The sequence below is a fragment of the Cherax quadricarinatus genome, chromosome 5 (genome assembly GCF_038502225.1).
Source record: "Cherax quadricarinatus isolate ZL_2023a chromosome 5, ASM3850222v1, whole genome shotgun sequence".
Classification (NCBI taxonomy): domain Eukaryota; kingdom Metazoa; phylum Arthropoda; class Malacostraca; order Decapoda; family Parastacidae; genus Cherax; species Cherax quadricarinatus.
In genome coordinates this window covers 21,611,982-21,638,430 of record NC_091296.1, presented here as the reverse complement: position 1 = coordinate 21,638,430, position 26,449 = coordinate 21,611,982, and the positions used below count along the sequence as shown (strand labels likewise).

General features: G+C 43.2%; 2 protein-coding genes and 1 long non-coding RNA gene across 5 annotated transcripts in view; 1 reads left to right on the top strand and 2 right to left on the bottom strand.

Annotated features, from left to right (window-relative positions):
• shtd (anaphase promoting complex subunit 1) overlaps positions 1-553 on the bottom strand; it is a 148,066-nt gene extending 147,513 nt beyond the window's left edge. For 2 of the 3 annotated variants that reach the window (XM_070101086.1, XM_070101096.1), the window contains exon 1: positions 502-553. The gene's annotated coding sequence lies outside the window, so the exon portion shown is untranslated. The other variant, XM_070101090.1, reaches the window with a different exon arrangement.
• Positions 448-18,066, top strand: LOC128684804 (uncharacterized). The gene is made up of 2 exons (XR_008406422.2): positions 448-574; positions 17,758-18,066. It is a non-coding gene; the product is annotated as an uncharacterized lncRNA (long non-coding RNA).
• A 130-nt stretch (positions 18,067-18,196) lies between these two features.
• Positions 18,197-26,449, bottom strand: part of LOC128684802 (uncharacterized) — a 62,116-nt gene continuing 53,863 nt past the window's right edge. Inside the window, exon 8 of the mRNA XM_070101143.1 lies at positions 18,197-18,539. Coding sequence (XP_069957244.1) covers positions 18,538-18,539 — 2 coding nt within the window. The 3' untranslated portion in view covers positions 18,197-18,537. The remainder of the gene's footprint in view (positions 18,540-26,449) is intronic.

The window sequence follows — 26,449 nt, the reverse complement described above, 5'->3', positions numbered from 1 at the left end:
GCGACAAAACACCTTAAGGGATTAGAGGCCTATTATTATTATAATCAAGGGGGAAGCGCTAAACCCGGAAGATTATACAGCGCCTGGGGGGGGGGATGTGGAAGGCATTCAGGCTTAATTCGGGGAACTGGAGCACAGATCCAATTCCCTAAATCAAGAGCCCCTCACCAACATCAAGGAACCTTCCTTGAGGGGATTAGAGGCCTAGAAATTACTATTAACATATTCATGAGAGCGCTAAACCCATATGTAAATGTACGGCATTCAGGTTTGATTCAGGGAAGGGTAGAACAGATCCAATTTCTTTGGTCAAGAGTCCCTGAACACCATCAAGACACCTCCCAGAAAGAGAAAAATTCTCAGTGCAGTATGTGTATGTAGTTGTCAAAGGTGATTCACATGCAACATGTGCGAGAAGCAACCCATGACACCACATGCAGAACCTCACTACCGAGGAGTAATATCAGCAGTAACGAACAAGATCAAGATGATGATTAAGACCTTTTCCTGGAGGAACTCGTCCCGACGTTCAAATGTTGTTGTTGAGTTGATGGGCAACGACGGTCCTGAGGAGGTAACAACTACATATATAATGTTGGGGGAAAGGATAATATAATAATATCTTTATTTACTACAAGTACATGTACAAGGTATACAGTCCTAGCTGACAACAATGACATACTACTATATAGAAAGCCGCTTGTTATGCTCCGCATGTCGGGCAAATTAGGTCTGTGTCCCAGGATGCGACCCACACCAGTCGACTAACACCCAGGTATCCATTTTACTGATGGGGAACATAGACAACAGGTGGAAAGAAACACGTCCAATGTTTCTACTCTGGCTGGGAATCGAACCCAGACCCTCGCCGTGTGAAGCTAGAGCGTTAACCACCAGAGCCATTATATATATATAATTTTTAAAGGGGTGGACCGGTAAGCCAGGGAAATGCCTCGGTCAGATTACCAAAACTACTATAATCAAGGAGGAAGCGCTAAACCCGGAGGATTATACAGCGCCTGGGGGGGGATGTGGAAGGCATTCAGGTTTAATTAGGGAACTGGGGCACAGATCCAATTCCCTAAATCAAGAGCCCCTCACCAACATCAAGGAACCTTCCTTGAGGGGAGATTACCAAAAGCACTAGTTGCGGGTCATCATATGACCCTCGCGTCAGGAAACACAGGTACAACTCAAGACAAGAAACTCTCCGACACTCCCCGTGTCTGCTTCACCCTGTGCAAAAATGCACACACATCAAAGGCCCAAAGATTTGAAATTCATTGCCCGAACCAACGAAAGGTCCCCAGTCTGTCAATCATTTTAGAGTTATAGTTCAAAATCACCTCATCTCCCTAGCTTAACTACACTAACACTATGCTGTACCAAATAAAACCAAGTCATCAAACTACTTCCTGTTTCTTCACCGTCTCTTATAATTGTTCCCTAGACTGAAACCATGGAGCCAGTTTGAAACTACTTAAGAAATCCCAGTTACCTTAAGATTACTAAATCATTTTAAAGTATTAATGCATACTTAAAACTGTACTATTTTTTCTACCTCTTTTTTGTAATAACGTATACTTAAAATTGTACCACTCAACAACCTATGTCCAGTCTCAAGTAGTCTGTAAGAATTAAGATTAGTCTGCCCGAAATGAACAGGATGCTGGTGTCTTCTTTTGTGCTTAACAATATTTTATTACATGTAACTACATCTTGTATATTGCACAAAGAAATAAAGTTTGTTGTTTGTCCTGTTTCCTGAGATCCTGAGAAAGGTTACAGCAGCCTTCCAGTCTCATGCATCCTCAGTGGTTTTCAGAGATGGGGTTAAGATGGCCCTGAAAATGCTTAAACCTCATATAGTTCATAATAATAAAGGTATATAACACCGAAAAACTTTATGAATAAGATACATGTGCATCACTTTAGTTTCTGAGCTGTCTCTAAATATTAGTCACCTCTGTATCAGACTGAAGAAGCTTGTGTATCTGGCCATCTCTCTCTGCCATCTCTTAGTCTCCTACACAACCTTATGTATCTGGAGAGAGTTCCGGGGGTCAACGCCCCCGCGGCCCGGTCTGTGACCAGGCCTCCTGGTGGATCAGAGCCTGATCAACCAGGCTGTTACTGCTGGCTGCACGCAAACCAACGTACGAGCCACAGCCCGGCTGGTCAGGAACCGACTTTAGGTGCTTGTCCAGTGCCAGCTTGAAGACTGCCAGGGGTCTGTTGGTAATCCCCCTTATGTATGCTGGGAGGCATTTGAACAGTCTCGGGCCCCTGACACTTACTGTATGGTCTCTTAACGTGCTAGTGACACCCCTGCTTTTCATTGGGGGGATGTTGCATCGTCTGCCAAGTCTTTTGCTTTCGTAGTGAGTGATTTTCGTGTGCAAGTTCGGTACTAGTCCCTCTAGGTTTTTCCAGGTGTATATAATCATGTATCTCTCCCGCCTGCATTCCATGGAATACAGGTTCAGGAACCTCAACCGCTCCCAGTAATTGAGGTGTTTTATCTCCGTTATGCACGCCATGAAGGTTCTCTGTACATTTTCTAGGTCAGCAATTTCACCTGCCTTGAAAGGTGCTGTTAGTGTGCAGCAATATTCCAGCCTAGATAGAACAAGTGACCTGAAGAGTGTCATCATGGGCTTGGCCTCCCTAGTTTTGAAGGTTCTCATTATCCATCCTGTCATTTTTCTAGCAGATGCGATTGATACAATGTTATGGTCCTTGAAGGTGAGATCCTCCGACATGATCACTCCCAGGTCTTTGACGTTGGTGTTTCGCTCTATTTTGTGGCCAGAATTTGTTTTGTGCTCTGTTGAAGATTTAATTTCCTCGTGTTTACCATATTTGAGTAATTGAAATTTCTCATCGTTGAACTTCATATTGTTTTCTGCAGCCCACTGAAAGATTTAGTTGATGTCCGCCTGGAGCCTTGCAGTGTCTGCAATGGAAGACACTGTCATGCAGATTCGGGTGTCATCTGCAAAGGAAGACACGGTGCTGTGGCTGACATCCTTGTCTATGTCGGATATGAGGATGAGGAACAAGATGGGAGCGAGTACTGTGCCTTGTGGAACAGAGCTTTTCACCGTAGCTGCCTCAGACTTTACTCTGTTGACGACTACTCTCTGTGTTCTGTTAGTGAGGAAATTATAGATACATCGACCGACTTTTCATGTTATTCCATTAGCACGCATTTTGTGCGCTATTACGCCATGGTCACACTTGTCGAAGGCTTTTGCAAAGTCTGTATATATTACATCTGCATTCTTTTTGTCTTCTAGTGCATCTAGGACCTTGTCGTAGTGATCCAATAGTTGAGACAGACAGGAGCAACCTGTTCTAAACCCATGTTGCCCTGGGTTGTGTAACTGATGGGTTTCTAGATGGGCGGTGATCTTGCTTCTTAGGACCCTTTCAAAGATTTTTATGATATGGGATGTTAGTGCTATCGGTCTGTAGTTCTTTGCTGTTGCTTTACTGCCCCCTTTGTGGAGTGGGGCTATGTCTGTTGTTTTTAGTAACTGTGGGACGACCCCCGTGTCCATGCTCCCTCTCCATAGGATGGAAAAGGCTCGTGATAGGGGCTTCTTGCAGTTCTTGATGAACACGGAGTTCCATGAGTCTGGCCCTGGGGCAGAGTGCATGGGCATGTCATTTATCGCCTGTTCGAAGTCATTTGGCGTCAGGATAACATCAGAAAGGCTTGTGTTAACCAAATTCTGTGGCTCTCTCATAAAATATTCATTTTGATCTTCGACTCTCAGTCTGGTTAGTGGCTTGCTAAAAACTGAGTCATATTGGGACTTGAGTAGCTCACTCATTTCCTTGCTGTCATCTGTGTAGGACCCATCTTGTTTAAGTAGGGGCCCAATACTGGACGTTGTTCTCGACTTTGATTTTGGCATATTATTATTATTATTATAATCAAGGGAAAAGCGCTAAACCCGGAGGATTATACAGCGCCTGGGGGGGGATGTGGAAGGCATTCAAGCCTTTAATTCGGGGAACTGGAGCACAGATCCAATTCCCTAAATCAAGAGCCCCTCACCAACATCAAGGAACCTTCCTTGAGGGGTGATTTTGGCACAGGAGAAGAAATACTTTGGGTTTCTTTCTATTTCATTTATGTCTTTTTAGTTCTTCCCGCGATTCCTGACTCCTATAAGATTCCTTTAGCTTAAGTTCGATGCTTGCTATTTCTCTGACCAGTGTCTCCCTACGCATTTCAGATATATTGACCTCTTTTAGCCCCTCTGTTATTCTTTTCCGTCGCCTGTAAAGGGAGCGCCTGTCTTTCTATTTTACATCTACTCCTCCTTTTTCTTAGAGGAATAAGCCTTGTGTTGGCTAAATGTTTAATAATAATAATAATAATAATAATAATAATAATAATAATAATAATAATAATAATAATAATAATAATAATAATAATAATAATAATTTTATTTACTACAGTACATGTACAAGGTATACAGGCCTAGCTCACATCAATGTCATACTACTATATATAGAAAGCCCCTTGTTATGAGAAGCATTTCGGGCAAATTAGGTCAGCTTTGTCCCAGGATGCGACCCACACCAGTCGACTAACACCCAGGTACCCATTTTACTGATGGGTGAACATTAGACAATCAGTGTAAGGAAGCACGTCCAATGTTTCCACCCCTTCGCCGAGAATCGAACCCGGACCCCTCACCTTGTCAAGCGAGAGCTTTTGCTACCAGGCCAGGGGGCACGGGGCACCGTTTCAAAAATAATGATACCAGAGTGTTGCACATGTGTCTGTTTCATCAAATCCTTTATGTTGTTTGGAAGGGGTTACGACAGTCCTGAAGCTGCAAGGACACAATATGTGCTCACTTACATGTGATTGTAGGAGTTCATTCTCAGTTCCTGGTAACACCCATTCACTGGCCGCTACTGGGTTCACTTTCTCCTGGCTTCGAGAGCCCTATCGTACCTCTTATTACTATATATGGATCCTGCCTTTACCCCTCCACTATCCATGTAGTTCTACTTTATGATAACTCTAAATCTGAAGAAATATTTCTTAATATCCCTGTGATTCGTCAATGTTTTCAATTTCCAATGGTGTCCTCATGTTCCACTTTTCCGAATCGAATAAATCTGTTGCTGTCCACCCCATCAATACCTCTTAGTATTTTGAATGTCATTTTCATATCATCCCTAGTCCTTTTGTCTTCTGTAATCAGGATTTGCTTCGTTAGTCTCCCATCATAGCTCATATTCCTCAGCTCAAAGAGTAGTTTCGTTGCAAACCTCTCCATTTTCTTGAAATGCTTGATCAGGTGTGGGTCCCACGCTAGTGTTGTATAGGCCAATGTACCTGGCATATACAGTGAATGACTTATTACTTAGGTTCCTTAAAGCTAGTGTTAGATTTGCCAGACTAGCGCTTGCTGCGGCAGTTTTGGGTTGATGTGAGCCTTAGGCAATGTTAGTTACCATTTTGTCCTAGGCACATGTCGATTAGACACTAGGCCTGGTGTACTCACCTATTTGTGGTTGCAGGGGTCAAGTCATAGCTCCTGGCCCCGCCTCTTCGCTGATTGCTACTAGGTCCTCTCTCTCCCTGCCCCATGAGCTTTATCATACCTCGCCTTAAAACTATGTATGGTTCCCGCCTCCACTACGTCACTTTCTAGGCTATTCCACGGCCTGACTACTCTATGACTGAAGAAATACTTCCTAACATCCCTTTGATTCATCTGGGTCTTCAACTTCCAATTGTGACCTCTTGTGTCTGTGTCCCTCCTCTGGAACATCCCGTCTTTGTCCACCTTGTCTACTCCGCACAGTATTTTATATGTCGTTATCATGTCTCCCCTGACCCTCCTGTCCTCCAGTGTCGTCTGGCCGATTTCCCTCAACCTTTCTTCGTAGGACAATCCCCGTAGCTCTGGGACTAGTTGTAGTGATACTGGTCCTGTGGGGAGCAGCAGCAGGATAATACTGCACCACCTCTAGGGGCCCTTAACAACAACAACAGTTTGGCGTGCGTCATGGGCACCAACATATGGTGTGTGATTCTCTCCTACTTTATCCATTTATCACCAATGCAGATTACATGGTGAGTTTAAATATGTGGCCTGTAGTTATAACTTTTCTCTTGACATATGCAAGACATCACCATCCCTGTAGAAGCCATTATTAGATGTACTAGTCATTATATTTTGTTGTTGCAGAAGTACTATGAAGATTCTATGTTCAATAAAGCCTAGAGATAAGGCCTGTGTTTCTATCACAACAATTTATTGAACATAGAATCCTGGGCTACCTGGTGGTGATCCTGAGCTAGACTACATCACAACATGGAGCGTTTACTGAAACCTGAGAGGCTAGACTGTGACCCCAGCTTATCAACGGCTGCTCAGGAATGGAAGCACTGGTTTAAGACTTTCGAAAACTTCTTGGGAGCCCTTCCTAAAGAAGATCTAGATAAACTAAGTCTGCTCATCAATTTTGTGTCACCTAAGATATATGAGGCTATTTCTGAGTGTAATACCTACGAAGATGCTATCAAAACCCTCAAGTCTCAGTATATTAAACCTACAAATGAAATCTTTGCACGCTATCGCCTTGCAACTCGCCGCCAGCAGATTGATGAGTCCTTAGAGGAATACTTTCAAGCACTGAAAATTTTAGGTAAGGACTGTCACTTCCAAGCAGTGACAGCTGCTCAGTATTGTGAAGAGTCCATCAGGGATGCTTTTATCAGTGGCCTGCAATCACCAATAATAAGGCAGCGTTTATTGGAGAATAAAACTCTCGACTTAGCCGCTGCCTTTGACCAGGCAAGAGCTCTAGATTCAGCCCAGAAGAATTCTGAAGTATACAGTACCACTCAGCCTTCTCGAGTGGTAAGTGCTGCAATTCCTGACCAAGACTCTTGCAATGAAGTTACTGGGGAACCTGCCTCAGTGACAGCAGCAGCAGGTACGGTGTGTTTCTTTTGTGGTTTTTCAAGACATCCACGTCCAAAGTGTCCTGCTCGTGAAGCAATGTGCCATAAATGCCACAAGAAAGGTCACTTTGCTAAAGTATGTCGTGCTAATGCATCAACAAGAGCTAGTGCCTCCACACATTCCAGTGATCATGCGACTCTAGCAACAGTGACTTCTGCGGCTACTCCAAATTCACTGTCAAAGGCAGTTGTGAAAGTATTCATCAAAGGAACAGAAGTAGATGGTCTTATTGATAGTGGCAGCTCAGAGAGTTTCATCAACCTTGACTTAGTTAAACGGCTCTCCTTGACTCTACATCACTCATCAGGTACCGTTTCCATGGCATCAACATCTCTCTCTATTCAGACCTTAGGGTTTTGTAAGGTAAATCTCAGAGTTAATGGAAAGGATTATCAAGATGTACATTTAGCTATTCTGCCACAACTGTGCTCTGATGTTATCCTTGGTCAGGACTTTCAGAAGCTGCATGGTAGTGTCACCTTAACATATGGAGGTGAACTGCCTCCTCTTGTTGTCTGTGGACTTAGCACTTTAAGGGTAGACCCACCAAAGCTGTTTGCAAATCTTACCGCGGATTGCCATCCTATATCAGCTAAGTCACGCCGCTATTCTTATGAGGATCGGATGTTCATTGAGAAAGAAACTCAGAGGCTGCTGAAGGAGGGTATTATAGAACCGAGTGATTCCCCTTGGCGTGCACAGGTTGTTGTTGTTAAAGATGGTTATAGGAAACGGAGACTGGCTATCGATTACTCTGAGACAATCAACAAATTTACACTTCTTGATGGGTACCCTCTACCTCGAATTGACGATACAGTGAACAAAATTGCTCAGTACTACGTGTTTAGCACAATTGATCTGCAGAGTGCCTATCATCAAGTCCCTATAAGGAATGAAGATAAACCATACACAGCGTTTCAGGCTAGTGATGGCCTGTATCAGTTTACCAGAGTCCCTTTTGGAGTCACCAATGGGGTAGCCTGCTTCCAACGAATTATGGATTCACTCATTCAGGAAGAGCAACTCATGGGAACTTACGCGTATTTAGATAATGTTACCATTTGTGGCAAGACCCAGGAGGAACATGATGCAAACCTTGATAAGTTTTTGGAAGCCGCCAAGAAGAAAAATATCAGTTACAATGAGGAAAAGTGCACTTTTTCAACTAAAAGGCTTAGCATCCTTGGTTATGTAGTGGAAGGAGGTTCAATATTCCCAGACCCTGAACGACTACGACCTCTACGGGAACTTCCAATGCCTCAAGACAAAAAGTCACTCCGAAGAACTCTTGGTCTCTTTGCTTATTACTCACAATGGATCTACAACTATTCAAGTAAAGTCCGCCCATTGAGTGCTACCACATTTCCTGTGACAAAGGAAGCAGAAGCCGCTTTCCATACTCTCAAACAGGACATTGAAAACTCAGTAGTTCAAGCCATTGATGAGTCCCTACCATTCGAAGTGGAAACGGATGCATCTGACATTGCCATTGCTGCAGTCTTATCTCAGGCAGGACGACCAGTAGCCTTCTTTTCGAGAACTTTTCAAGGATCAGAGAAATGTTATGCTGCTGTAGAAAAGGAAGCCCAGGCCATCATAGAAGCAGTTCGCCACTGGAGGCATTATTTAACTGGTAGACATTTCACCATAAGGACTGACCAACGGTCCGTGATGTATATGTTCGACAAGAGGCACAAAAGTAGGATAAAGAATGACAAGATATTACGCTGGAGGATGGAACTATCGTGTTATGACTTTGATATTCTGTACCGACCGGGTCAAGAGAACATCTCACCTGATGCATTCTCTAGGTCCCACTGTGGAGCAGCATGTCATGATTTGCAATCACTCTCAGCTCTCCACAAGGCTTTGTGTCACCCAGGAGTTACACGCCCTACTCAGTGGAAGATGTGCGACAAGTGATCAGAGCATGCAGAGTATGTGCAGAGTGCAAGCCAAACTTTCATCAGCCAGAGAAGACTCATCTCATAAAATCCACCCAGCCTTTCGAAAGATTGAATATAGATTTCAAAGGACCTCTACCAAGCACAAATCAGAATAGGTATTTCCTTAACATAGTAGATGAATATTCAAGGTTTCCCTTTGTATTCCCCTGTGCAAATATGGCTGCTTCAACTGTTATTAGTTGTCTTTCACAGTTGTTCTCTATTTTTGGTATGCCAGCTTATATCCATTCAGACAGGGGATCCTCGTTCATGAGTAACGAACTTCAGGAGTTTTTGGCTAGCAAAGGTATTGCCTGCAGCAGAACAACAAGCTACAACCCTCAAGGCAATGGTCAAGTGGAGCGGTTCAATGGTACTATATGGAAGGCAGTTACAATGACATTAAAGTCGCGCAATCTACCTGTTCAACACTGGCAAACTGTCCTACCTGATGCTCTTCACTCTATTAGATCACTGCTGTGCACAGCTACTAATGCAACCCCTCATGAAAGACTCCTCAACTATTCACGTCGTTCCTCTACGGGAGCCTCCGTGCCCACTTGGTTATGTCATCCTGGACCCGTTCTCCTGAAGAGTCACCGTAGGATGAACAAGACGGATCCTTTAGTGGAAGAGGTAGAGCTCCTGCAAGCTAATCCACATTACGCCCACATTCGCTACCAAAATGGTGAAGAGACTACAGTATCTACAAGACATTTAGCCCCAGTTGAAATCCCTATTAGTGTGGAATCTCAAGATACACCAATAGATGTGAAAGATGCTTCGTTTTCTCCTGGAAAGCCCCTTGAGACTACCCCTATGGAAATAGAGGATTCTGCTCCAGCAGTTAATCAAACCCCGCTGGAAAATATCGAACCTGGTGAAGAGGCTCAAGGGCTACGAAGGTCGGGACATGTACGTCGCCCACCTAACAGTTTGGGAGATTACTGTCTCTGATATTTTAGAAGGGGGAGATTGTAGTGATACTGGTCCTGTGGGAAGCAGCAGCAGGATAATACTGCACCACCTCTAGGGGCCCTTAACAACAACAACAGTTTGGCGTGCGTCATGGGCACCAACATATGGTGTGTGATTCTCTCCTACTTTATCCATTTATCACCAATGCAGATTACATGGTGAGTTTAAATATGTGGCCTGTAGTTATAACTTTTCTCTTGACATATGCAAGACATCACCATCCCTGTAGAAGCCATTATTAGATGTACTAGTCATTATATTTTGTTGTTGCAGAAGTACTATGAAGATTCTATGTTCAATAAAGCCTAGAGATAAGGCCTGTGTTTCTATCACAACACTAGTCTTGTTGCAAACCTTTGCACTTTCTCTAATTTCTTGACGTGCTTGACTAGGTGTGGATTCCAAACTGGTGCTGCATACTCCAGTATGGGCCTGACGTAAATGGTATACAGAGTCTTGAACGAATCCTTAATGAGGTATCGGAACGCTATCCGTAGGTTTGCCAGGCGCCCGTATGCTGCAGCAGTTATCTGATTGATGTGCGCCTCAGGAGATATGCTCGGTGTTATACTCACCCCAGATCTTTTTCCTTGAGTGAGGTTTGCAGTGTTTGGCCATCTAAACTATATTGTGTCTGCGGTCTTCTTTGCCCTTCCCCAATCTTCATGACTTTGCACTTGGCAGGGTTAAACTCAAGGAGCCATGTGCTGGACCAGGCTTGTAGCCTGTCCAGGTCACTTTGTAGTCCTGCCTGATCCTCATCCGATTTGATTTTTCTCATTAACTTCACATCATCTGCAAACAAGGACACTTCTGAGTCTATCCCTTCCGTTATGTCATTCACATATACCAAGAACAGCACAGGTCCTAGGACTGACCCCTGTGGAACCCCGCTTGTCACAGGCGCCCACTCTGACACCTCGTCACGTACCATGACTCGTTGTTGCCTCCCTGTCAGGTATTCTCTGATCCATTGCAGTGCCTTTCCTGTTATGTGTGCTTGATCCTCTAGCTTTTGCAGTAACCTCGTGTGAGGAACTGTGTCGAAGGCCTTCTTGCAGTCCAAAAAAATGCAGTCGATCCACCCCTCTCTCTTGTCTTACTTCTGTCACCTTGTCAGAAAACTCTAGTAGGTTTGTGACACAGGATTTTCCTTCCCTGAAACCGTGCTGGTTGTCAATTATACACTTGTTTCTTTCCAGGTGCTCCACCACTCTCCTCCTGATGATCTTCTCCATGACCTTGCATACTATACACGTTAGTGATACAGGTCTGTAGTTTAGTGCCAGGCGCGGATCTAGGAACAAAGTTTGGGGGGGGCCCGACGGCAGAATTTTCGGTTGTTTAAAGAGCATTAGCATTACCGTTTCTCCACTAACGGGATTCTTATTTGTTAATTACTGGCGGACTGACCTAAATGAATGGGCATAACCATCTGCTCTAGGTGCCAGTGTTTCTCTTCGGATCCAAATGAGAGCGCCGATTTTTCTGAGAAAAAAAAAAACACTGACCTTACAATGTGAGGAATTTTGTATCTTATTAAAACTTTATTGAAAGTAAGAATTTAATAGCTAGAGACTTTTACATTAGACATTAACTTAAATGTAGAATATATATATATATATATATATATATATATATATATATATATATATATATATATATATATATATATATATATATATATATATATATATATATATATATATATATATATATATATGCATTAAGATCACAGTAAACAGGCGATTTCAAAATATGCAAAACAACCACTCTGAAAGAATAAAGAAATTCCAAGCGCTTTCGTGACTACTCACGAAAGCACTTGGAATTTCCCTATTCTTTCAGAGTGGTTGTTTTGCATATATATATATATATATATATATATATATATATATATATATATATATATATATATATATATATATATATATATATATATATATATATATATATACCTGCTTAAGACAGTAAGCATTATACTTTATAATATTACCCATAATAGTAGCCTTAAAAGTAACATGCAAAGGTTATTACACTGAAAGGATTAATCACACTGCAGCCTAAGCAGATATGGGTAAATATGTTGAAACTTAGCCTAATAAAAATAACAATTATTATTATTATTATTATTATTATACTCTTTCACGGTAGGCTACCGTAGGCATAGCTCCAAGGCTCCAACCCACTCCACTCTGGCACTGTCCCACAAGGCTCCAAAACAGGCTTAAACACAATAGCCTAATGTATTAATCTTGCCCTGGCCCCTTTACCTGGTGCAGTAAGGTCACTGAATGGTTCATGAACCCTTACCCTCTCGTCCTGGTTCGTGCCCGGCTCGCAGTGAGTCAGTATGTGTGTTGGAGCCTTGAAATACCGGGGGACGGTGACTCACCGTCACGGGGGTCATGCCGCATCAGCCGTCTGATGTTACCACGTGCTCTCAACATGCAACACTGCTTGACGCTCGCTGAGGCTGAGCCTCGCTCTCTCAGAGCCTGCCTGCCTCTCTGGGTCTTATGCGAAATTTCTTTCAAGTTAGGACATTTCCACGATTTTTTTTGCCACATCTCATTATTCTCAGCATCAATACAGCTCCAAAATGTTTATTATAAGTATCCAACCTTAAAAAGCATTTTTGTATTGTTATGGAGCTAGAGGTATTAGTGGTCTGTAAACTTGCAAAGTTGCAAAACAAATTTAAATGCATCCCAAAGCAGTGGCGTAACTACGGGGAGCCTGGGGGGTCCGCCCCCTCTCCCTCACTAGAGCTGTGGGCCCCCCCCCCCCACTTGAAAAGGAGTATCTGCATAGTTTTGTGTCTAGAAAAGTAAATATATATATATATATATATATATATATATATATATATATATATATATATATATATATATATATATATATCGGCTTTAAAATCTCAAATAATTCGGGAGGGCATGCCCCCGCCATGTAAAGGATTGGCCCCTCCTTCCCCTCGCCCCAAAATGAAAACCCACTACGACACTGGGCCAAAGCCCAAAGAGGGCCAAAGGGGGGGCCCGGGCCCCCTGGGCCCCCCCCCCTTATATCCGCGCCTGTGTGCCTCATGTCTGTCTCAGTACACTGCTCACCCTGAGGATTTGCAACTTTTGTCTCGAAAGTCTGTACTTTATTCGTGGTTTTCTTTGCTCATCCCCAAGCCTCATAACGTATTTGCTGGGATTAAATCCTAGTAGCCATTTGTCAGACAGACCTGCGGCCTGTCCAGGTTCACATGTAGTGGTTTTTGGTCCTTACATTGTCGTATTCTCCTCATTAGTTTCGTATGATCAGTGAACAGGAATACCTATATTTCTTCTGTCATTTACACGTATACAAGAAATAATACCACTACCACGGTGCCCCGTGGTCTGATCGCTAAAGCTCTCTCTTCACACAGCGAAGGTCTACGTTCGATTCCCAGCGAGGGTAGAAACATTGGGCGTGTTTCTATACACCGGTTGTCGATGTTCACCCATCATTATAATGGGTACCTAGGAGTTAGTAGACTGGTGTGGGTCGCATCCTGGGACAAGGACCTAATTTGCCCGAAATGCTCTGCATAACAAGGGGCTTTCCATATACTAGTAGTACAGTATGTCATTGATGTCAGCTAGACCTGTATACCATGTACTTTTAGTAAATAAAGATATTATTATTATTATTATTATTATTATTATTATTATTATTATTATTATTATTATTATCCTCGACTCTCTGAACCCCAATCGTCAGGCGCTCATTCAACACCTCTTCTCGTATAATTACTCGTTTCCTTTCTTGGTTTGTTACAGTGCCTTCTCTGTTATTCTTGCCTGATTCTTTAGCTTTTGCCCCAGTCTCTTGTGCATTACTGTCTCAAAAATCTTCTTACAGTTCAAAAATATGCAATTTACTCATCCTTCTCCTTCCTACCTTGTCGAACTTGAGTAGATTGGTGAGAGGATTTATTATCTCTAAAACTCTGCTGGTTGTTGTTATGAACCCACTCCTCTCTAGGCACTCCACTACTTTTCTGATAATCTTTCCCATACCTTACATATACGTGTACATGTTAGTGACACCAGTTTATAGCCTAATACTATCTGACTGTCCCCTTTTTTAAGTCCCGGAATAACATTTGCGGTCTTCCAGACCTCCGGCAGTTGCCACGTCGATTAACGTGTTGAAGATTATGGCTAGTGGCTCACACAATGCTTCTGCTCCCTCTCTCGAGACCCATGGATATATTTTTTCTGGTCCCATTGCCTTTGAGGTGTCTAGCTCACACAGTACTGCAGTTGCCTCAGATGCTCTCCTGTCAATGTATTGTCTAATAATTGCTGGTGCGCACTCCACCACTATGGCTCTTTAGTAACGTCCCTATTTCTTCTGAGAATACCTCCTTAAATTTCTTAGTGAGCTCCTGATAGACTTTTTAGTCATTTCTTGTGAGCCCTCCTTCCCTCTTCTGCTTGATTATCTGGTCCTTTACTATTTACTGTTTTCCTCCAGATGTGGCTGCATAGCAGCGAAGGATTGTATTAGACTTTCAATACAATGACATCCTCAAATTGTTGTTAAGCATCTCTTCTTACCTATGGCTCATTAAGTGAGGTTTCATGATGCTTGTAAGGTACTCTTGACCCAAAGAATTGGCCCTGCTTTTCCCTTCCTTAGATCAAACCTGAATGCCTCTATCTCCCCAGGTATGTATGACCCTTGCATATTTATTTCTGGCTCTTTTGCTCGTTTCCTTGTTTTTCTGCATTTTTTATGGGGGGAGGGCCTTGTGTGTTTTGTCCATGTTCTAGCACTTTTTAGCTTTTCTCTCTCTGCACCTCTGAGTGAACTATGGGTTCACTGTTCTTTCTATAACTTCTGCTCCTGGGTATGAATTTCTCTGCCTCCTGGTACTGTCTAGCTACATACTCCATTTCATTCACTGTCTTCCCTTACAGTTTCCCATTCCACTAAGACTCATTCAGGAACTGCCTCATGTCTGTGTAGTCTCCACTTTTGAAGTCTGGCTTCTCTTGTCCTTCTTGTGCTATTTCTCTTTTCAAATTTACTCCCATAAAGTATTCAAAACTAAGGACTATCACTTGCATCAAGGGGCCTCTCATATTCAATATTCCTTATGTCAGAATTGCTCAGGTGAATACAAGGTCCACCCTTGCTGGCTCATCTTTTTCCCCTCTCTTTCTGGTTGTATTCCTGACGTGTTGGTACATGAAATTCTCTATTACCATGTCTAGAATCTTAGCTCTCCATGTTTCTGGTACATGTGGCTCCAGGTTCTCTCAGTCTCTTTCCTTGTGGTTGAAGTCTCCCATGAGCAGCAGCTGTGCATTACTCATATGAGCTCTTCTAGACACCTCTGCTACAGTGTTCACCATCACTATTTTGTTATACTCCTGTTTTGGTCTCCTGCTGTTTAGTGGAGCACTGTACATCACTGCTATTCTAGACAGCCTGTACTGTCTGCATAGACAGCCTATGCTGTCTGCCAGCTGAGTTCATATTTTGTGCCATGCTTGTGCTGCCACCTATAGGCCTATGCCACTTCAGTATGCCCAGACCTGCCTCTACCTCACTCTCTCAACGGCCTTCACTCAGTCAACAAGGACTACTCCTCTCTCCCTCGCTGGGCATGGCCCTCCCAGGCCATGGGCACTTGACACACTGCCTGTGTACCCCACGACATTGCAAATAAAGTAAGAAGCCTCCAAATCCTTATCAATGAACCCTGCTCTGCAGGAACGACCAATAATCTGGTAAACATTGGTGACAGCAGTGGTCGCAGCGGTTGTGTTGCTCGAGGAGGGAAGGACGAGGAATGAAGTCACCTTCACTTCATCACCCCACACAAGAAGCATCCATCTCTCAATGAGTTACCCTGATGTTGTGTCTGCACGTTTCAGCTTCCAGACATAGGTAGAAGCAGGATTTGGCCGAAATTTACTGAATTTCTTTGAGAATTGTAAGTGACTCCACGCCACAGCATCCCATGCTGTTCAAGTTACATCTTCAGAGTATGCTGTTGTTGTTCAGCTCAGCATGACTATTACAGCAAGTCAGAGGTGAGTTTGTGGTGATTTCAGCTTCCAGTGTGGTTGTTTCTGGGTGTTTCTCCAAGTGGGTATGTGGGAGAGGAAGTGGCCGAGTTCCTTGCCTCACTCACACCTCACCCGCCTATCATCACACTCCACCACTATGTACTCACTCCCTCTGCTATGTTTTCTGCTGTTTTCCATGTGAATTCATTGCCAGAGCTGTGTATCCGAGTGCCCGAGGCCACTCGAAGCCACGTGGATCATGAAACCATGTGGATCACCAAGCCATGTGGCTCAGCATGCCATGTAGATCACAAAGCCACGTGGAGCAAGCCACGTGGGGTGTGGACGATGTCATGTGGATCTACAAGCCATGTGGGTTACCAAGCCAGATGTCCCAGGCCACATGCTGTGGTCTGCTGCCTCATCACTCCACTGTCATCACCTCACGACGTCACCCATGATGTTGCCCGACTTCACGTTACGATGTCTGTTTGACGTCACCTCGTGATGTCACCCCATGACATCCCTCACAATGTCACTCCAGGACGTCACTTCGAGACGTCTGCTGACATCACCTTGCGATGTCACCCCATGACATCACCTCACAATGTCATGCCTGATCGACAGTGTTAGTTTCACAGTGAGCAATATGTTGTGATGTCGAGAAGATTGAGAAGATATATGTCGTGTGTTAATTCCTCTCAGTCAGTGTTCTTACATGTTCGTGTACAGCTTAGTGTCGATTTTTTGCACAGAAAAGCATCATTTGCTAGTAAGCCATGTTGTACCGCATGTGCAGTGCGGGTGTGTGCAGTTTCTGTGTGTCCTGTGTGGTCTTGAGCCCAGACCACTGTGTAGCACCTCGTGTTACTTGTCACCCGGTGTGACCCGCACGCTTGACAGCTAATATTAGTCAGCCTGAGCATCTGAGCCTCTTATACAGAAAGCTTTTTATGTTCGCCGCTCGTGATGGCCTGCAGAATTGTACCCGATATGATTCCCATTGAGATTTGTTTCACTTCACCTCCAGACTGTCAGAGTGCAGTTATATGTAGAGAAACAAGTCTGGGGACTGTCAGAGTGCAGTTATATGTAGAGAAACAAGTCTGAGGATGCTTAGACTAACCTCTGCTGCAACTCCAACTGTCGAGAGATTGACACTCGTCAAGCCGCAGTTAAGCCCTGTTGGCAGGTGCTGTCAGCCTCGTGTCACAAGCTTCAGTAAGCTCCTGCACAAAGACGATGTCACTTTGACTGCTAGCCTGCTCACTGTAGTATGGAGTATGATGTTACGACTCCCAGATGTTTTGCCGAGTCGTCTCTGCCACAACTCACTCTACGCTCGCCGGCAGTGACAGTACCAGTCAAAAAAATGTCCTCTTGAGTTGCTTGCCAGAAGAAGTCCTGCCCAGTTGCTGAGTACTGACGATGCCTCACTCGAGGGCACCAGCAGGTTGTGCCCCAGGTTGAGTGAAACCCTGCAGCGACTCCTACAATGACTGCTTCACCGTTCCAGGAGACCGTACCCAGTTACATCACAGCTCAGCCACAGCAGTGTCTCCTGTGTTGCATTATCTGTCCAGACGCAGGAAGGCGTGCAGTGATGCCCATCAATGCTCACTGCCTTAGACCACAATGTTTAGCACACCCCACCCGTTTTTTTCTTCCTTCCCTGTAGGAAGTTTTTTTTCCATGTCCATGTATGTATATGTTTTTATTTTGTGTTCTGTGCCCTGTTCCTGCGAGAGAGAGACTGATTTTTTTTTTTTACAGTTAGTCATGGTCAGGGATGACCATGGTGGTGCATGGCCGAGCAAATGTAGACAGCCTGTACTCTCTGCATAGACAGCCTATGCTGTCTGCCAGCTGAGTTCATATTTCACGCCATGCTTGTGCTGCCACCTATAGGCCTATGCCACTTCAGTATGCCCAGACCAGCCTCTACCTTACTCACTCAGCGGCCTTCACTCAGTCAACAAGGACTACTCCTCTCTCCCTCGCTGGGCATGGCCCTCCCGGGCCATGGGCACTTAACACACTGCCTGTGTATCCCACGACATTGCAAATAAAGTAAAATGCCTCCGAAGCCTTATCATTGAACCCCGCTCTGCAGGAACGACGAATAATCGTGTAAACACTATGACCACTTTTGGTCCCCTAGCCTTGTGTGCCTAATATATAGTTATTTGCCTCCTCTGTACGTATTTAATTTTCATCTCATTTCTTCAAAACTCCACTGGTTTCTGAGTAACAACACTACTCCACCTCCTCCATTTCCTCTGCTCTTCCTCATAATCTGATATCCAACTACGACGACTGCATCTGTTGTCATCTCTCTGAGCTTTGTGTCTGGGAGTGCTATGATATCTGGGTGGAAAGGGAACAACCAACCTTTTGTTACATAGATCCTGTGTGTGTGCTCGTGCTCCATGTGCTCTGCTGCGCTCCGTATTTTTTCATGATTATCATGATCTCTCTTGTGTGCTAGAACTTTAAGCTGTGCCAGTGAACTTATAAAGTACAGTGGTCCCTCGTTTATTGTCGTTAATCCGTTCCTGGAAGTGCAACGATTATCGAAATAGACGATTTTCGAATCAATTTTCCCCATAAGAAATAATGTATTAAACAAAAAATTTTTTTTACATGAAATACATGTATAGATATAGTACATAAACAATACAATGGGATATGATGAATGAAACATTAACAGCAATTCTTCTTAATGTATGGAAGACTGGAGGAGGAGAGAGATTGGATTAGTTACTGTTTGGAAGGGGAATCCCCTTCCATCAACACCTCAGGTACCAAGTCCTTTTCTGGGGTTACATACTTCTCTGCTTCTTAATGCCACTAGGACCAGCTTGAGAGTCACTGGAGTCCTGTCTCGCAAAAAAAGTGTCCAGAGAGCTCTGTTTCTGACGTCTCTTTAAAACTTCCCTAAAATGGGCCAAGACTCTGTCACTGTACAAGTTGCTGATATGGCTTGCAACATCTTTCTCAGAGTGATGTGATGGTTCTCCATAAATCTTTCCATCCTACCCCACATTTCAAAAATCTCCTTAATTTCTGAAGAAGGCACCTTCTTCCATCTCTCTTCCTCCTCCTCTGCAGGAAGATTCTGAGCTGCGATCTGTTGCTGTTCCTGCTGAAGCTTGCAGCTCCTCAGTGGCTAGCTCTTCGTTGTGGTCCTCCACCAACTCTTCCACATCCTCCAAACTCACATCTAACCCCATGGAACTCCCCAATGCCACAATAGATTTCACAACTGACATAGGCTCATCAGGGTCAGCCACAAACCCTTCAAAATCCCTCTTGTGGACACAATCTGGCCACAATTTTCTCCAAGCAACAACGCTTCCTTGATTTCCTTTCTCTTTGCCACGATGGAAGATATGGTTGTATGGGGTTTGTTATACATCCTGGCCAGTTCGGCCACATGTACGCCACTTTCATATTGTTCAATGATGTTTTTCTTAAATTCAATTGTATTTCTCACCTTCTTTACCAAAGGCTTGGCACTAGGAGCTTTCTTTGGAGCCATAGTAGCTTATTTAGCACTTGCAAGCACTAAAATGAATAGAATATTATGAAATACAGTGGACCCCCGGTTAACGATATTTTTTCACTCCAGAAGTATGTTCAGGTGCCAGTACTGACTGAATTTGTTCCCATAAGGAATATTGTGAAGTAGATTAGTCCATTTCAGACCCCCAAACATACACGTACAAACTCACTTACATAAATACACTTACATAATTGGTCGCATTCAGAGGTGAGCGTTATGCGGGGGTCCACTGTATTTCGTATGACCAAGTGAGGGGACTGTTGCTCACTGGTAAACAATGAATGGCACACTGGCTGTGAAGGGAGGCTGAGGCGGCTCAGAGCCATGAGTACGCGTCCAGGATGAATGACGATTAGCGAGTCAACCGACCATTTGCAAGCCAATGTTTGGACGAAAATAACACGACAATTTCTGAAAAGGACGACTATCGAGGGACCACTGTACACCCCTCCAGCGCTTGGAACTAATCTAGTAAAAAATAGTATGCACCGAGTCAAAAAAGGGAGAATTAGTGTGCAATACCACAGCCAAGCCATACTCCCAGAAGGGAAGTATAGGCTTAACATGCCATGTGCAAACAACAAAAAATAGAACAAATTCTGTCAGAGGAAAGACAGTCGCCCTGATAATAGAGTGTCATACATAGTGTTATAGTGTATATCACATTGGTACCATAGTATATAGGTAAGATACCATAATAAATGCTAGGTGAAATTAAGGCTGAAGTGTTAGACCTAAAGAGATAGGTTCATATTGTAAACAGTTGCCAGCAGTCGCCAGGACCCAACCACGCAAGTCAGCTCGTATTAACAATTTTCCTAAACCTGACCTATAATCTAGTGATACAACTGAGTTAAATATTCCTATTGAAATACGAAAAGGTGCAAAATCTTGAGGAAATACAAAAAGTGTACAGCTTTGTAGAAATACGATAAACAGTGTCAAGCTGTCAGTGAATGTATACAACAACATAAGATCTATCATCCAGAAACCTTTTCACAGTGCTGCCATAGCTAATAACAAGTAACAAACTGGTATTTAGTGTGGTGGAGTGACGAACATTAGAAATTTCTTCCTTTTTGAAATACGAGACATACACAGTTTGTGGAAATACATTAAACTTGTAGTTAGCAGCGGTCGCAATATACACAACAAAAAGCAAATATTCCTCCAGTAATCTTCACCAGTCAACAATAGTGATAAAAATAGCATTTGTTGTGGTGGTGGTGGAAAAAATCTAGAAAAGCTAAATACAGTGATCTATAAGTGCCCAAAACTTCAGGTGGTAAGAAAGGGTGCCAGAGGTCACCTGCCATTCATCATAGTAGGAGCTGCCAGAAGTCACTGGTTTCTCCAACACGCAAGTTATAGTACTTTCTGTATCAATCTAAACATGTATTACTCTATTAAATAATATTCCAGTAGTCCCTTCACGAGCTAGTCCAAAATCACCAACAAGATTCGTAAAATAAGTGATCCACTGACCGAGTACTGAGCGAGTACAAGGCACAGTACTCGCTCCCATACTGTTCCTCATCCTCATATCTGAAAGACACAGGGATGTAAGCCACAGCACCGTGTCTTCCTTTGCAGATGACACCTGAATTTGCATGACAGTGTCCTCCAGTGAAGATACCACAAGACTCTAGGCGGACATCAATCAAATCTTTAAATGGGCCACAGAAAACAATATGAAGTTCAATGATGAGAAATTTTAATTACTCCAATATGGAAAACGTGAGGAAATTAAATCTTCATCGGAGTATAAAACAAATTCCAACCACACAATAGAGCAAAAAACTAATGTAAAAGACCTGGGAGTGATCATGTCAGAGGATCTCACCTTCAAAGACCATAACAGTGTATCAATTGCATCTGCTAGAAAAATGACAGGATGGATAATGAGAACCTTCAAAGCTAGGGATGCCAAACCCATGATGACACTCTTCAGGTCACTTGTTCTATCTAGGCTGGAATATTGCTGTACACTAACAGCACCTCCCCAGGCAGGTGAAATTCCTGACCTAGAAAATGTACAGAGAACCTTCATGGCACTCATAACTGCGATAAAACACCTAAATTACTGGGAAAGCTTGAAGTTCCTCAACCTGTACTCCCTAGAATGCAGGCCGGAGAGATACATGATTGTATACACTTGGAAAATCCTAGAGGGATTAGTACCAAACTTGCACACGAAAATCACTCCCTATGAAAGCAAAAGACTCTGCAGACGATGCAACATCCCAGCAATGAAAAGCAGGGGTGCCACTAGCACAATAAAAGACAAGATAATAAGTGTCAAGGGCCCAAGACTGTTCAACTGCCTTCTAGCATACATTAGGGGTATTACCAATAGACCCCTGGCTATCTTCAAGAAGGCACTGGATAGGCACCTAAAGTCAGTACCTGACCAGCCAGGCTGTGGTTCGTATGTTGGGTTGCGTGCGGCTAACAGCAACAGCCTGGTTGATCAGGCTCTGATCCACCATGAGGCCTGGTCACAGACCAGGCCACGGGAGTGTTGACCCCTTAAACCCTCACCAGGTATACTCCAGGTATACATGATGCTCAGGGAAAATGGGTTACATTGGCCTTGATGTCACATGGATCCTGTGTTAAGGGAAAGGATACAATGGTTTTAAAGCTACATGGACACTTGTATGCTGTTGAGGGAAAGGGTTAAGATGGCCCTGCCAGTGCATGGCGCCTACATGTTGGGAGGAAGAATTAAGATGGCCCTGAAGGTGCACGAGTCCCACATGTTGTTGGGAGGAAAGTTTTTATTCTTTTTTCTTTTTTTTATTTATCACACAAATCAGTTTTAAAGGTTAAGAGCTGTCATCCTACCTCGGCTCATTTCGAAGCCCAGCCCTAGGGTATATAGCCTCTCCTCACTCAGCGACGTACTTGTTTACTGATGCCTTGAACTTATGACGGGCTCTCTGACCAGTAAGCATACCTAAATAATGTATATTAGAGCTGATTTCCTCTATTCTTTTTATTAAAATACAGAGTACACTGCTATATAAACATTTAAAAATCTACCAGAAATGTTATAAATGGTGGAAAGGTGACATTAAAGCAATATCAAAGATGGTAGACACAAACCCACTACCATCATAGTATGCTCCTCACTTATGACGAATTCATTTACTTATATGGTCTTAGGAACAGAGCTCTGTTGTTAAGTGAAGAGAGGCTGTACTACCACCCCCAGGATGCAGCCCACAAGTCAACTAACACCCAGGTACCTACTTACTGCATGGTGAACATGGGCAGTAGGTGTAAGGTAACATGCCCAATGTTTTCCCCCATGCCAGGGGTCGAACCACAGAAATAAGTCAATATGTGACTTTACAAAATTGCTTAGTTTTGATTTATGTAAACATAAATAAAAACTTATTTATTTAGTTACTTATATGTGCCCTGAAGTCACATGGACCCTATACACTCAGTGGTCACAAATGTACACCTGCTCGTTAATGCAAATATTTAATCAATCAAATGGCAGCACCTCAGTGCCTAAAAGCATACAGACATGGTCAAGAGATTCAACTGGTGTTCAGAAAATTCAGAATGGGGAAGAAATGTGATCTAAGTGACTTTAACTGTGGAATGATTATTGATGCCAGATAGAGTGGTTTGAGTATCTCAAAAACTGCTGATCTCTTGGGATTTTCATGCACAACTGCCACCCCAGTGAGCTGCAGTTCTTTGGGCAAAAATGCCTTTAAGAGGTTAGAGGAGAATGACTGGACTGATTTAAGCTGACAGGAAGGTGAGAGTAATTTTAATAACCACGCATTACGACAGTGGTATGCAGAAGAGCATCTCTAAACACACACAACACACTGATACTTGAAATGGATGGGCAACAGCAGCAGAACACAAGAGGTTTCCACTCCTCTCAGCTAAGAACAGGCAACAGAGGCTACAGTGGGTACAGGCTCACTGGATGGCTGAAGATTGGAAAAACATCCCTTGGTCTAACGAATTGCATGCAATGTGCAGATGGTAGGGTCAGAATTTGTTGTAAACCTTCGGAATGTAATGGAACAAGAGATTCACAGCATGAATGTGCAGCCAACAAATTTGTAACAACTGCATGATGCTATCATGTCAACATGAACTAGGATCTCTAAGGAATGCTACTAGCACGTTGTTGAATCTATGCCATGAAGAATTCAGGCTGTTCTGGGAGCAAAGGGAGGGCTCCTAACTACCACTGGAAAGGTATACTTAATAAGGCAGCCACTGAGTGTATGATGTTGAGGGAAGGGTTATGACTGCCCTAAGACTGCATGAACCCTGTATGTTCTTTGAGAAGGGTATGACACCCGTGACTGCTAGGATCAATGCTTTTCGAGGAGGAGTTATGATGCACCATGGAACTGCATGAACATTATTGTATTGCCAAAAGGAAAAGTTACAATGACCCTGACACTACATGAGCCTTGTAATATTGAAACTGCATTGACTATAAATATTACTGTGTGGAAGGGTTATAACAGACCTGAGACTGCATGACCCCTATGTATTGATAAGTTTGAAGGGACACGACAGCTCTAAGGTGCAGGGACCTTATATGTTGTTGGGTAGAAGAGATATGAGTGCACTGAGATCACATGAACCCCCAATGGAATTGTGTAGTTGAAGGGCCACAACATTCTTAAAGTCATATGAATCTTACAGATGAATGCCACAAATATCTTTAATTCAGTGGTTGCCTGATTTTTTTATTCTTCCTCCAAACTTTCATTTATAACCTGAGAGCATCTCATCTGATCGGATTCAACTTTTCAGTGCTGGATTACTCTACAGGAAAAAGGTTCATGCCACTACTGGTGTGTACAGGTCCCACATGATCAATACATTTTAGAGACTATTGCAAGTCTCCTTAAATGCATCTGATAACTTTTACAAACCTCATTTGACTGGACCTAAACATTCAACACCAGAGTATTGTCCGAAGACAAAGGAAGAGTGATACTGAAGTATGTAGGCATACTTTTACCAGTTTTATGTCTAAAATATTATAAAATTTCCTATACCCCTTCAATCATGGTAAACATATTTGAAAATTTCCACCCAATGGCATCAATCATGTTAAATATATTTAAAAATGTCTCTTTTTCCTAGGTAGTAGGTTAGTAGACAGCAACCACCCAGGGAGATACTACCATCATGCAAAGTGAGTGTGAAATAGAAACCTGTAGTTATTTTACATGATGGTAGGATTGCTGGTGTCACACTACACTTGCATGTACATGCATATATATACACACACCCATCTGGGTTTTCTATTTTCTTAATAATTCTTGTTCTTCTTTATTTCTCTTATCTCCAAGAGTGAGTGGAAAAGAATTCTTCCTCCATAAGCCATGTGTGTCATAAGAGGCAACTAAAATGCTGGGAGCAAGAGCCTAGTAACCCCTTCTCCTGTATAAATTACTAAATTTAAAAAGAAAAACTTTTGTTTTTCTTTTTAGGTCACCCTTCCTCAATGGGAGATGGTCAGTGTGTTAAAAATAAAAATGTCTCTTTTTCAATGGCTTTAATCTTTTTGTGCTGATGCATCTTAAATGCAGTATGGTGTTGGTAAGTTAAGTTTGCGCAGGTGCAAATTTGACAATTCGTTGACATTCCTCTTTTGACCAGCTTCAAATTTTCAGTGAGAGTGATGTGCATGTGTGCACACCACTATACGTATACATATGTGACTGCAGTAGTTCCTGGGCCCATCTCCCAACTTGCCACTTAGATTCACTCTCTCCCTCTTAGCCTTGTGTGCCTTATTGTATCTGCCCTTAAAATTATGCATAGAGCCTGCCTCCACCACTTTTTCACCACGATCATTCCACTTTCTGACCATCCTGAGAATGAAGAAATGCTTCCTGACATCCCTTTGGCTCATCTGTGTCTTTAACTTACAGCTGTGTCCCTGAATTTGCATTTCTCACCTCTCTAACAGCCTGTCCCTGTGTATCCTTTGAATTTGTACAAGAATGGTATACAATACCGACAAGATGAAATTGAGACACATGTGCAACATCTGGGTATCTTTATTGTAGACGTTTCGCCATCCAGTGGCTTTATCAATACAAATTCCAGGACATAACTTGAAGACAGGAGAACTATGTACAGAAGATGAGGTAATCAGTCCCTCAACTTAGCAGTAGGTGCGAAGAGCACCATAGTCGTGGAGATTCTGAGGCAGAAGCAAGGCGCCTGACGCTTATATAGTAACGTCAGGTGGAAATGGGACGGGTAGCAGACGAGGGCATAGTCACTGGTAGGCGGGATTCCCCAGTGGAAGTAGGTCCTAACCAAAGAGATGGGTTAGTTGTAGTAGTAGTTGTCGTAGTCGTGAAGGTTATGTACATGTCCTCAGAATCAAGATTCCATGATGTTGCAGTGTCTGACAGGTTGTACAAGAATGGTATACAATACCGACAAGATGAAATTGAGACACATTTTCAACATCTGGGTACCTTCACGGCTACGACAACTACTACTACAACTAACATATCTCTTTGGGTAGGACCTACTTCCACTGGGGAATCCCGCCTACCAGTGACTATGCCCTCGTCTGCTACCCGTCCCATTTCCACCTGACGTTACTATATAAGCGTCAGGCGCCTTGCTTCTGCCTCAGAATCTCCACGACTATGGTGCTCTTCGCACCTACTGCTAGGTTGAGGGACTGTTTACCTCATCTTCTGTACATAGTTCTCCTGTCTTCAAGTTAAGTCCTGGAATTTGTATTGATAAAGCCACTGGATGGCGAAACGTCTACAATAAAGATACCCAGATGTTGCACATGTGTCTCAATTTCATCCTTTGAATTTACCCTGTATATCTTCCTTGACTCTTCTATCCTCAAATGTCATTAGATTCAAT